This window comes from Schistocerca gregaria, chromosome 4, assembly GCF_023897955.1.
Source record: "Schistocerca gregaria isolate iqSchGreg1 chromosome 4, iqSchGreg1.2, whole genome shotgun sequence".
Classification (NCBI taxonomy): Eukaryota; Metazoa; Arthropoda; class Insecta; order Orthoptera; family Acrididae; genus Schistocerca; species Schistocerca gregaria.
In genome coordinates this window covers 229515754-229529153 of record NC_064923.1, presented here as the reverse complement: position 1 = coordinate 229529153, position 13400 = coordinate 229515754, and the positions used below count along the sequence as shown (strand labels likewise).

Here is a 13400-nt window from a genome sequence, read left to right as displayed (position 1 = left end):
CCTCCAATACTAAATTGGTGATCCTTCGATGTCTCAGAACATGTCCTACCAACCGATCCCTTCTTCTAGTCAAGTTGTGCCACAAACTTCACTTTTCCCCAATCCTATTCAATACTTCATTAGTTATGTGCTCTACCCATTTAATCTTCAGCATTCTTCTGTAGCACCACATTTCGAAAGCTTCGATTCTCTTCTTGTCTAAGCTATTTATCGTCCACGTTTCACTTCCATACACAGCTACACTCCATACAAATACTTTCAGACACTTTCCTGACACTTAAATCCATACTCAATATTAACCAATTTTTCTTCTTCAGAAACGCTTTCCTTGCCATTGCCAGTCTACATTTTATATCCTCTCTACTTCGACCATCAGTTATTTTGCTATCCAAATAGCAAAACTCCTTTGCTACTTGAAGTGTCTCATTTCCTAATCTAAGTCTCTCAGCATCACCCGACTTAATTCGACTACCTTCCATTATCCTCGTTTTGCTTTTGTTGATGTTCATCTTATATCCTCCTTTCAAGACACTGTCCATTCCGTTCAACTGCTCTTCCAAGTCCTTCGCTGTCTCTGACAGAATTACAATGATCCCATAAGCCTTGGAAATGATTTGGTACACTAGGTGTCATTAAGCTTAACATTTTACTAAATACCATATGTGTAGTCTATTCACTCTTCTCTAGCTAGCTGTACTAGCCAGCTGTGTTATGAAGACAAAGAACTAAATGGTAAGACGCTACTTTGTTCATGATGGAAAAAAAAGCAATTTTAAGAACTAAATAATAAAGGCAAGAAAGAAAAGAGGAAAGGGGGGAGCGGGAGGCTGTTACCGACAGTAACGTACAGCGACGCCCACTCTTCCGAAGTAAGACGCCAGCTTGCCCACTGAGTATCATCTTCAATCAAGTCGGACTGGGCTGGGGCGGAACAGTGAACGTATAACCGGTGGCTGGCCGGCACGCGCGCGACTCGCCGTTGCCCTGGAGACGGCCCGGCCTCAGCGCAGCGCAGCGCCGCCCCTGCCCCCACCCCCGCAAACCCCGCGTATCGATTGCGCAGGGCGTGTCGCCAGCTGATACCGCGGCGGAGACGGAGGCGACGCCCGGAACGGTCTTTAAAGCAAAAGAGTCCGGCGCGCGCCGGGGCCGCAGCCCACGTCAACAGTGCCGCTCTGTGTGGCTCGCGGCTTTACAGCCAAATGCTCGCGGCGGCCTGCTGCGTCAGCGCCGGTTAGCACGGCACTCGATCCACATCAGAGGGCCACCCCACGCCGTGGCTGGGATAACAGAAGACACTGCTTACAGCAGCTAACGTCGCACTAGTCAAAGGAACAGCTTTCCTCACTCCATGATCGAAGGACTGTCTCAGTCTCATTTCTTCGTCTTGCAACATATCTAAGCCGATACTTAGTTCGATATCTACAATTCATTATTTGGAGAATTAGGACGCTACTGATAATCTCCGTGGAATGAAACAGGTACAGATGTACAATTTCACGTACACGTAACGCCCATAGCAATTCATATGCTTTGTCCATATGGAGCTGCGTCCATACGCTAATCGCGATCAAAGAATAAGTTGTTGGCGGGTTACGGAACAAGGTGAAGTTAAACCAACTAATTTAACGAACATTACGCCTACAAAACTGTGGGATTACAAAACTTCTGAAAATCAAAATATACATTTTGTGATAGTCAAAATCGAGTAAATTCATTTCCAACAGCAGAACAGTTGGTGAAACTATGTGGATAATTGGCAGGCGATCACATTATTGGCAAGGGGAGGGGCTGACACATGGGTCACCGGTTTTCATCTAGTTTTGCAAATGATGATCTATATTTAGAATAAAGGGGCACGTGTTTTGGCTTTTTGTTAGACGCTTCTTAGTGCCTGAAAAAAATAGCAGTCAAAGTTGATGAAGGAAAATCGTATTTTCAATGCTACTCCTCGAAAGATTGTTTAAAAAAAACATTTTTTATTAATATGGGGTCCAAAGTTAATAATGTTAGAGTTATTAACGTTATTTTCTGGTTTCTTGCTGTAAGAATGCGTGCAGAAGAGCGAGGTCGGCAGACGAGCAGTGGAGGCATCAGACTACCAAACCTTTGGTCATGGTCTTATATTCATTCGATTGTTTTCACTGTATCTGATAATATTCTGTTAATGGAAATACCTTTCTTTTTCCCTTTTTTTGAATTAAAACATTGGGAGGTGTGATCATTAACCAAATAATTATAGGTAACGTGAACGTCGTGATACAGGACGCGCCACCATAGAACTGTCGCAGATGATGCTCAAGGAACCTGCACCGTTAAAGCGGTATCATCGAAATGTACCTCTCTTTGCGAATCGTATGACTTTTTCCTACAGTTAAAGAATTTCATCGCAGTATTTCAAAATCATGCGACTTCACAGCACAGCAGAATTACAAGGTATGAAATTATAATAAAGTCCGGACCCTTAGCTGCTTACAGGCGTTGATAAATATCAACGGGGACAGTTGAAAATGTGTGCCCCGACTGGAGACCCCGGGTTCGAGTCTCCGTCGTGGCATGCATTTTTCCACTATCCCCGTTGATATTTATCAACGATTGTAAACAGCTAAAGGTCTTGATTTCAATTTAATTTCATTCTTCGAAAGCTGAAGATCACCAATGTCATCTGTGCAGATACCAGCTTCATAATTACAAGGTAGACTGCATGCCATCGGAATTCATGCCTCGGTCCATAAAAAGTTGTCCGCGTCTGTCTTTAATGATACGCTTTTATGCGCTTGGTACGCATCCAAATTGATAACTAACATTTGTTTTTAACAGCATGAACCGGATACTTTCCACAGACGATGTTTCGCCTGTTTCTATGATAAGTTTCACCCCACTGAGTGTGAGAACACTCACGAATAAACAGTTAAGATTATGTAATAATATACTTAAGGTGTATTTTTGTGCTCCGTATCACGTTCAAGGTAACTAACAATTCATTATATAAACGTATCTGATTATTAATCAGATCTCCCGATGTTCTACTTCAAAAAGGGCAAATAAAAGTATTCTGATTATCATGATATTGTCAGATACAACGAAAAAATACAGAATGTAAAATTCCACCACCAAGAACAGAACACTGACGCGGAGTTTGGCAGTCTAATGCCTTGTCCGCTCGATCGCCGTTCTCACTCTGCTTGCTGCTTAGAAAGAGGACTACTGCAAGTACAGCACGAACACACAGCAACGCTAATAACTGGAACATTGTTAATAGAAAGTTTGTTTTTAGACGATATTTCGGTGTACAGCACTGAAAATACCACTTTCAGTCGCAACTTTCACCTCAATTTCTCAAAAACTACGGCGTGTCTAGCAATAAGCCGAAACACGTCCTAGTTTCAATATAGACCGTCCTTGGCAAACTTTATCTTAATCGGTGACCCACACGTCAGACCTTTAACTTTGTAAGAGTGCGCTGAAGAAAGAAGAATAGGGTTTAACGACATGGCCATAAAAGACGGAGCAAAAGCTCTAGATGGGGAATGGAACCTGCCTCGCCTCGGCATTTGCTTGAAGCGATTCAGGGAAACCACGGAAAACCTAAATGCCGGCGGCCGGCTAGTGATTTTAACCGCTGCCCTTCCTAATGCGAGTCCAGTATCTAAACACTGCACCACCTCACTCGGTGAGACAGCTGTCTAGAGGTCTGCCGTACTTTTAGGTGGCGGATGCATCCCACAATCTCGATGGCTAGTTTTTGCAGTGGACATCGTCTGCAAGAAATTCTACCGACAAAGGAGAAATGTCCCATATGTATTGTCTCACTTAAAAGCCTCTGGATGTTTTAGACGCATTCGTCCACTCACAAGAGGTGACACACCAAATACTCTTCAAATATTTAACGGCAACCGATGAAACCCCACGAACAATAAACAACCCTCTAACATGTTCCTATGACTGTACCGAATATAATGTCATTCAGCGATATTTCGATGAGGTAATACTTGTAATCTGAAATGGGATTCGTCAGTGAAGAACACATGCCTCTCTCTATTCATAGCGAAATGGGTTACAACATACTTTAGAGATTCTCGGGTGTTGCTGATCAGTCTTATCAGGCTGGAATAATATGTACGGGAGATAAAAGATCCATCGAAGAACAGCGCGTTTCGTCACGGGTATTTTAACTGACGCAATAGTTACGGAAGTGACCATAAAAGTCCAGTGGCAGACGACACAAAAGAGAGTTGTACGTCATTGAGATGTTTATAGTTTAAATTCCGGGAGTATACTTTCCATGAAGAGTTGGGCAACATTACCTCTCACATACGTCTAGTGGACTGACTACAACGATAAAAATCTGAGTAACTAGAGAGCATATGGAGTTTAACCGATATCCCGCGCGTTATTCCCGACTAGAACAGGGAAGGGGGGTGGGGGTAATCAGAAGTATTCTCAGCCACACACCTTGAGGTGTCTTGCGAGGCACGAGTTCAGATAGTCCGACCTTTACTTCCCGGATTCCACGAAAAATTAACCCATTTATGCATTGCCGTCAGTGAGACATGCCGGACTGCTGACACGCAGATCAACTGTTCACAGCATCGTATGCACGATATGTCAGCGAAGAAGATACTCCAGACGCAGAAGTACGCTCTCAGGACAGTTTCATTCCAGACATCGCTGGATTTCACCTTATAGTTGAGGCAAGAAATTTTGCTATTGTGTATATTATTCTTTAGGGACCACGTGTGGGCCTACGACAAACATTCCCGATACTTCTGAACTACCACCGAAGGCTCGAAATATGACTTTCTTCCTCATTCAACGCTTATGACAATATGGTCAATATCTTTATCTGCTACGAGAATTCCTAGAAATGTTGCATGCAAAACTGGGTCAAAGTGGTGTCATAGTGGTAATAGGTCGTCTCCATACAGTACAGTCCCCACAAACAACACACCACTGACACACAGCTGGTATCAAGCACTACTTAAAAACCCATCTAATACTCTCCCAGTTCCGAAGCTTAAGTCTTTTTTGTAGAGAGACCTAAACGTGCGTTTAAAGTGATCCCTCGCCTTTCATTTCCAGTTTCCTTTTAGCCTTTATTATCAACGACTGCCGACTAGAGTAGGTCAATATCCTAAAGTCATCATAAGACACATTAAGAAGCTACTGCTGACACCATCGAATAACTTTCTTTAGAATGCCTTTACCCATGAGACAGATGCTTTCGAATCTCATCTTAATTTTACGTGATATTCGCTAATGAAGTCTTTAACAAGAAAAAATAAAAAAACGAATACGGATAATTGCTTATGTACAATTTGTGGATCAATTCTAGTGTCCAATACCACCCGTCGGCTTTGACCAATGTGTGATGTTATTTTGTTTGTGCCGCAGATTGCTGTCGATGAACGTTAAATGGTTTCTCCGGATTTCCTCGTTACGCGCGTATATTAAAAATTCGATGTAGATTGTTTTGTTTCCATCTCATAATTTGTTTCCAGTATCTTCTGCTAATGAAAGTATTCGTGATTTGTAAGTGGTCGTGATTTATGAGGCCTTGATTTCTCACGCTGTTCTTTATACATGAGTCAGTTGTTTTTACTGCGAAAATTCTGGTTCAGAAAATGAGTAGCCGTAAATCATCTATAAAATTTTTGTAATCATTGGGTGTCATTGATGAATTTTACAAGTGCAGTGTCTGTGGAAATTACATGGTTTTGACGAAGGTTGCGATCACGTACTTCCAACGAATACATGTGGAGGTGCAAAAAACTAACATGTGGAGATCCATACGCAGGGGGACGTGGTTCGAAATATCGAGGCCGAATTTAGAAGTAATTGTCATGCCAACCTACTATTTTTGCTATGAATATTCATGCAAATCTGTCATGCACGAAGCAGGGGTTTCGTGTGGCACTGTAGTCGACTGGTTCTCGTTTTGTAGAGAAGTCTGCGGGGATTTTATGAAGTGTAGGAGTCATTCGGGGGGCCAGGGGTTATAGTTGAAGTAGATGAGTCACACTTTGGAAAGGGGGCACAAGGTTGTTGGGCTTTGTGTTTTTGCAGTTGTAGTTTCTGGAGGAGATTGTGCTGGTGTTGTATTTAGGGTTGTACCAAATCGGACAAAGGAAGTCTTGACATCTTTAGTAGAATATGTGGAAGACGGTTCTGTAGTCATGTCGAATGGGTTTGCTTCGTACGAGGGGTTGGGTGAAAAGAGTTATCAATTGGTCGTGAATCTCAATATTCAGTTTAAAGATTATAAGACGGGAGCATGCACTAATATTATCAGGGGGTATTGGGGGGGGGGGGGGCGTGCACCTGTTGTCAGGAGGGGAAAGAGAATGATTTTAGTGTTGCAAGGCCATTTAGATGAATGCTGTTGGAGGAAGAGTATTCCTAAAGATTGTTTATTTGCTGTATTTATGAAAGTAGTCAGCAAAATGTACAAGCCTCGTTTTCTTAGTTAGGTGTTGATGGATCTGAAACTTTTTCCTTGTTTTACGTTGCGTTTTTATATGTTACTGTATTGTGCGAGTGCTACTTTTTGGTTTTCATGGAGGGATGTTTTTTGTCGTTTTAATGTTTTCTGGTTACAATGCTGGGCCGAGGGGTATTGCTGTGTCTTTGCCGAAGGGTTTGTGAGATTGACTCGTGGTTACTTTTTTTTTTTTACTATTTGAAGATTTTGCGTTTGATTGAGAGCGAGTGGTAGGGAAGAACTGATTTGGGTAGTACCTCATTCGTGCCTGGCAGTTTGAGTCCTTTCTTATTTTTTTTCATTAGTTATTCTGGATTTTGCTTCTTTCGTTACAGTTTGACCTTCTAATGTTATTATTTCTTGTTATGTCCTTATTTCGTTATTGTCAGCCTCGATCTTTGACTCCTTTGACGTTCATATGCGTTAAGTCTCTTTTTATGTAGCCACTTTTATGTTTTCCTTTTCCATGTTTCTACTACACTTCTCTTATTTTTACTGTCACTCCTGGTGTATCGATTTTACTGAGAGTTATTTGGGGCTACTGTAACTGGTGTGATTTTCGTGGAGTAGTTATCGGTTGCAATATTTGGTCATTTTTTAGTTTTATTTCTGTGTGTTGCAATAATGTGTGTAAAGATTTTCATTTTTGAAAGTCTAGTCGTATTCTGTAGTTCACTAACAAGAGCATTTTTTAAGCACGTTTATGATATAAGATTTTTGCGCAACAAACAGTAATATTGCAACCGGTAACTAGAAATGAGCTCCAACATAGGTTGCTTCTAGTTACCGATTCCAACTATTCGACGGTTCATTATTTAGATCGTTTTTGCAGTACGTGTGGAAAATGTTACATAATATATGCACTCGTAATTGCTCTCGTGTTCTTATTTATTTCAGTCATCTTCAACTCGTTTAAATGAAATTCGCGAGTAAATGGTAGCCGCGTTAAATGCATTTATTTTATGGCATGCTACATTCGTTTGTTCACGAATATGAACTGTTCCATTCATTCATAGATTGTTCATTGCAGCATCTTTACCTTACATTGTCATTGATCAAAGCCGACGGGTGCTATCTGACACTAGAATTTATCCCAATTTGAAACGGTCGCCGTATTTTGTTCACAACTGTCACACAAACCTTTTGGTGCTTCATAACGAAATAATTTTCTTTTTGTCCAAGGGCTATAATACTTCTGTTTCGATGACGCCTGTGAACTATATCCGTGCGACTGATGAAAACTTATACTACCTGGACTATTAGCACTGCCAATAACCGTCGCACAACTGCGTGGGTTGCACTCTCTTAATGTTAGAGGAAGAGGGCGACTGCAGTAGCGCTCAAACGTCAACCTATATGCTAATATCAAAACCAACAATATCAGAGCCGTTTCTACAGCTACAGGACAGCAAACTATGCAATGTACAATCAGAGACGTATCTGGAATCCATAGACCCCTAAGCTAAACCGGTGATGCGGGCCATATATGGGCAAATTTCATGGTATTGCTCAGAAAAAATTGCATTTTAAAACAATTATCGAATTAGAAGCCTATAACGCAGCGTTTAAGATTTATTACGTAATTCGTTGGCTATAGTGAATTGAGTTGAAGTATTAAGAATGTTTCTCGTAGGCCAATACGTAGTCCCCCAAATTAACATTACATGGCAGGAAGATATATTGCCTTAACTATTAGGTGAAATCCAGCGATGACTGCAATGACTCAGTCATGAGAGCGTACTTCTGCATCTGGGGTATTTTCTTGAGTGACGTACTGTGCATACGAGCCTCAGAATAGCTGATCTGTGTCTCAGCAGTCCGGCAGCTTGGGTCTCATCGATGGCAATTCTGGTATTAGGCAACGACGCTGAGGGAGATCAGAATTCTGCAAAATGACGTCATTTAATCAGACGATTAACTGTCTGGTTATTTACTCATACTCTGTTTACAATTTTTTTCCTGTTCCCTAATATTTGACTGTTCTACAAAAGCAATGCTGTTGGGTACTTATGATCCGTGCTGGACGATCACAGCAGCCCGGTATGCCTAAGCTCCTATAAAAGATCTGGGCCACGGCTGTTAACGGGCCATCGAACCCAGCAGCTTCGTGTTCTGGGTGTCTGCAGCAGCTCACGCAGCGCACAAAGCGCTTTTGTCGAGACAATAGTTAATGGAAGCACTAAGGACAGATAAGAGACACCACAGTCGACAAGAACGTACCGTTACCGTCTACGTCACCTGACGAGGCACATTACAACGTCTGTAAACACCACGCGGACTCGTGAACTATTTGCAACTTCAACAACAGAACAATCTCTTCCACTTCGGCCCGTATCTTATTACAGCTTCTCTTGTATGACACTGACATACCTGCGTCAGAGGGGTGAAAAGGCGCAGTTGTGAAGAAAACTAAATGTCAACATCATGGAGGATAGCCAATGCGGATGGAGCGCAAATCGGTAACTCCGTCACACGGTCTCTTCGTTCGTCATTGTTCAGAGTAATTGAGTCAAGAGTTTTAAGGAAGTACAGCTTACACAACAATGACTTACTAAAATATAGAAATATTAGACGACTCATGAAGAAAATATTGGGGTAAAAAGATATTAAGTCCTCTAAAAATTTCGAAGTTTTGGAAATAAAATAACGAATTTTTTTACTTCAGAATCTAACTATGGAGCGTGTACAACTTAAGCGTTCTTCGCCATTATTCTGCTCTGTGTCCAGAACCTCTTTATACTTTTTCTTTTCATTCTCTTCTCCCACGAAATGTGATGAATAGACCTTTTCCGTGGTTTCTCTTTAAGTCATATTATGTTTTTGACTTTGCTTCTGAATTATGCTCTATTTCTGATTGTTTTGAGTGTACTGTTTGTGCTTTTTAATGATTTATTGTAACTGGAAATACAATTAAACCACTGCTTCCCAATTGTAAGCATGATCTTTTCTATGCACACTTAGAGTTCAACTTTTCTTCCGAATAGCAATTTTTATTTAAAACAAGACACTCCTTGCGTCGGAGTCAGCCTGCTATTATAGCTGAATTATAGTGCCTGATTTTGGCCTTTTAGGATACCGCTCGTTAATTTTACGGGGTGGTTATAATTGAACTGCAGTTACAGACCTCCAGCCTTCGTAGATATTCTAATACATTAATGAGGAACAGATTTACGCTCGGAAAAAGTCCCAGTTTCGATCACCAGGTGCAAATCTGCTGCTACACAGCATCAAGCCAACAAATCCCGTTTGTTGGCAGCGGTTAATAATAAAATCAACGCTATTTCTTTCTCGCTGGTTTCACCTATTCTGCTCACGTTCCGTTCCCAATCCACTACGTATGGAGACATTTCTACGCGCCTTTCTTGCATACACAGCATCAGATTTGCACCAGTTTGCCAAAATTGGAACTAATTTTTTTTCCAGCATAAATCGGTTCCGCATTAACCCATTAGAATATCTACCAAGTTTCGCTGCCATACGACAATTACACTGGACCTCTGTGAATAATTGCATTTTCATCATAGTCACCCCGTGCCAGTTCCATGTTAGTCAGTAAATATAATCTAATTTTATGGCTCTTCCTTTGACTGCCTCCTTATCCAGTCGATTGTGCTGGATCCAGTCTTAAGTATTTGAATTTATCTGTATTTTAATGTTTCTGTAATTTACCTCCAGTACTTCTCCCCTTGGTGCTTGTGTTATTAAAATACAGAAAACTGATCAGAAAAATCGAAGCGGTGAATGCTATACTTCCAAGAAATTTATAGAACGGTCGAAAACGAAATAACTAAAACTATCTTTAAACATCTTTGGGTTAAAAGAAGTTGACATCCACTTGGATTCTATAGGTCAGGAAAGAGTTGAAAAGAAACAAGAGAAGTAATACTACAGGAAATTTGTAGGACTAAGTTTTAAAAATTTAAAATTTCTAGGCCAAGAAGGAAAACAAAACTGACACAAACTGGTCTTGAGAAAGGAAGAAGTAATAGTCAAGGAATGTAAGACGAAAAGAAAGGAACAACGAAAACTGGAATAAAGTTCAACTGTGATCTTTAGAAGGCCTTAAGGCAGGAAAGATGATATATATATCCCAAGTGATATAGGCACCAGCTGTTGGGAAGTAGTGTGTGGCATACAGTTAGCCGGCGGCACTGATGATATTTACTCACCCGAGGATGACAAGCTCGCCATATTTCACTAGTGTCTTCGGCTTGTCTGACGGAGTCGGCTCTTGTTCTTCTAATATAGGTGGATCTGTACCATCGGACCTGAGAATGAAGAAAAATGAAATTAACGGTAATAATGTATTGACTGTTTGGTATGCATCTTAAATCACGAAAATCATACGCTGCAGCCACGTTGCACTGACAATGACTTACATATAAGCCCACATGTGAACAGTTTAGTACTTACTGAGAGTAATCTCTTGAAGCAGGACGGTCTGCTTCACGAGATTGATTACTGTTTAATATACTATTTACAAATAGCATGTCGGTGTCATCTGCGACGACAATGTAAGGACGAAAAATAAACAACAGATTGAAGAATATCTGAGCGCGATGATAACTAAAGTAAATGTTCGCTAAAATACCTATTCTCTCTGTATTCGACTCTGTGGTAAACGGCAGCATACAGGAACGAGTAGTAAAGTTACTTCTTTCAGAGTAAAATGAGAAGAAATCTTTTCTTCCTTCCTATGAAGCTGAAGTGTGCAGTTACTGGAAGAAACGTAACAGTGAAAATGAAAGTTAAGGTATTACTTCCTTAAATCACAGTTATTCAATCAAGAGCATATGTATAGGGCGTCCGACGAGGAATAGTCAGTATTCAGGAATATGTCAATAACGCTCATTTGAAGCAAAGAAAATTTATATGGATATATATACCCTACTCCGAATGTTTTTGAAGGTAGAACACAATGACATTTATGGAATTTACGACTTAAAAAATAACTGGTTTAAATTATGCAAAAAAAGAAAAAAACAGAACGCAAGAGGTTGTGCTCAATAGTTCACACAATGTTGATGGAGTAGACAATTTTAGTGATTGGGGAGTAATCAAAATTTGGAACCGACCATACCCATTGCTATAGTAGGGATGCATTCTGAGCTAATATGTAGGTTGGTCTAGAAAAAGCTCCAAAGAGGTTGAATGGGATATATCACACACACACACACACACACACACACACACACACACACACACACACACACACACTCTCTCTCTCTCTCTCACGCACACACACACACGGGGGGGGGGGGGGGGTGCGCCATTCGGATAGGTCATATGTCTAGATGAAGTTTTTTGCTTCAAATGAACGGTCCTGTCGTACCCCTGCTGAATACCGACCATTCCTTCTTTGACACCCGTTTAACATTTATCGCTTATTACTTTGGGAATATTATCCTGAAAAACAAATTATAAAGTAAATCCCTTTTATCCTAGCACCCTGAGTAACTTTCAGCGCAGATGCAAAATTAAGAAAAGAGGTATTAGGCATATGTTGTTTAGCTACCAGCGGGACATAAATCGGTATTGTTGGCTTTCTTTGAACTTTTGTCTTTACAAAGGTATGTACGGCAGCACGCTTTTTTGTCAACCTATATTTTTTTATTCGTTAATCCAATTCGTCTTCTCAAGATCCGTCTGCTTACGAGAACACAGCAAGGGTCATAGCCTGATTTCCCAGAAACTTCACTCCGTGGAACAGGTGCCAAAATAAGCGAACACGTGTCTGAGCTTATCTGTATATATTAGACCGTTTCTCAGAAAACGACGGCCATAGTTTTCGACGTAATGTACACTGAGGTCATGAAAGTTGTGAGTACCTCCTTTATCACGTCGGACCGTCTTTGCCGGCGTAGTGCGGGAACTCGATGCGCCATGGACTCAAGTAAGTCGTTGGAAGTTCTCTGCAAAAATATTGAGAGCCATGCTGCCTCTACAGCCGCCCATAATTGCTAAAGTGTTGCCGGTGCAGGATTTTGTGCACGAGCTAACCTCGCGGTTACGTCCCGTAACTGTCCGATGGGATCCATGTCGGTCGTTTTGGGTGAGCAAATCATTCGCTCGAACTGTATAGAACATTCTCCAATCCAAGAGCGAACAATTATCCCGTGGTGATATGACATCGCTGTTCGGAAGCATGGAGTCCATGGATGCCTGCAGATGTATCCAAGTTCCCGAACATAACCATTTGAAGCCAATCATCAGTTCAGTTGGACCAGCGGACCCAGTCCATTCCATGTAAACGCAGCCACTGCATTATGGAGCCACCACCAACTTGCACAGAGCCTTGTTGGTAACAAGGCTCCATAGTTTCGTGTAGTCCGCGCCACACCCGAACCCTAGGATCAGCTCTTACCAACTGAAATCGGGACTCATCTGACCAGGGCACGGTTTTCCAATCGTCTAGGGTCCAACACATTTCGTCACGAGGCCTAGAGAGGCGCTGGAGGTGATATCACGCTAAAGGCACTCGTTTCGGTCATATGCTGCCATAGCCCATTAACGCCAAATTTCGCCGCACCGTCCTAACGGATATGTTCGTCGAATGTCCCTCCCCCATTGATTTCTAAAGTTAAATTAGAATGACAACTGAGTCGTTAGTAAAGGCCGTCAGCCACTACGTTGTCCGTGGTGAGAGATAGTGCCTTGAAATTTGGTATTCACGGCGCACTCTTGACGTTGTGTATCTCGGAATATTTAATTCCCTAACGATTTCTGAAATAGCATGTCCCATGCGTCTAGCGCCAAATACCATTCTGCGTTTGAAGTGCGAATGGCAGCTCTCCCAATACACTGCACTGTTATACCTTGTGTACACGATACTACCGCCATCTGTATATGTGCACATCGCTATCCCATAACTTGTTACCTCAGTGTGCGTGCCTTTCAGCGAGAAAACAAGCAAACCAAT

At 41.6% G+C, this 13400-nt stretch overlaps 1 protein-coding gene across 5 annotated transcripts in view; it reads right to left on the bottom strand.

Annotated features, from left to right (window-relative positions):
- Positions 1-13400, bottom strand: part of LOC126365831 (protein pellino) — a 399652-nt gene that overhangs the window by 157524 nt on the left and 228728 nt on the right. For all 5 annotated transcript variants that reach the window (XM_050008461.1, XM_050008458.1, XM_050008459.1 and 2 more), the window contains exon 2: positions 10651-10749. In XM_050008461.1, coding sequence (XP_049864418.1) covers positions 10651-10749 — 99 coding nt within the window. The remainder of the gene's footprint in view (positions 1-10650; positions 10750-13400) is intronic.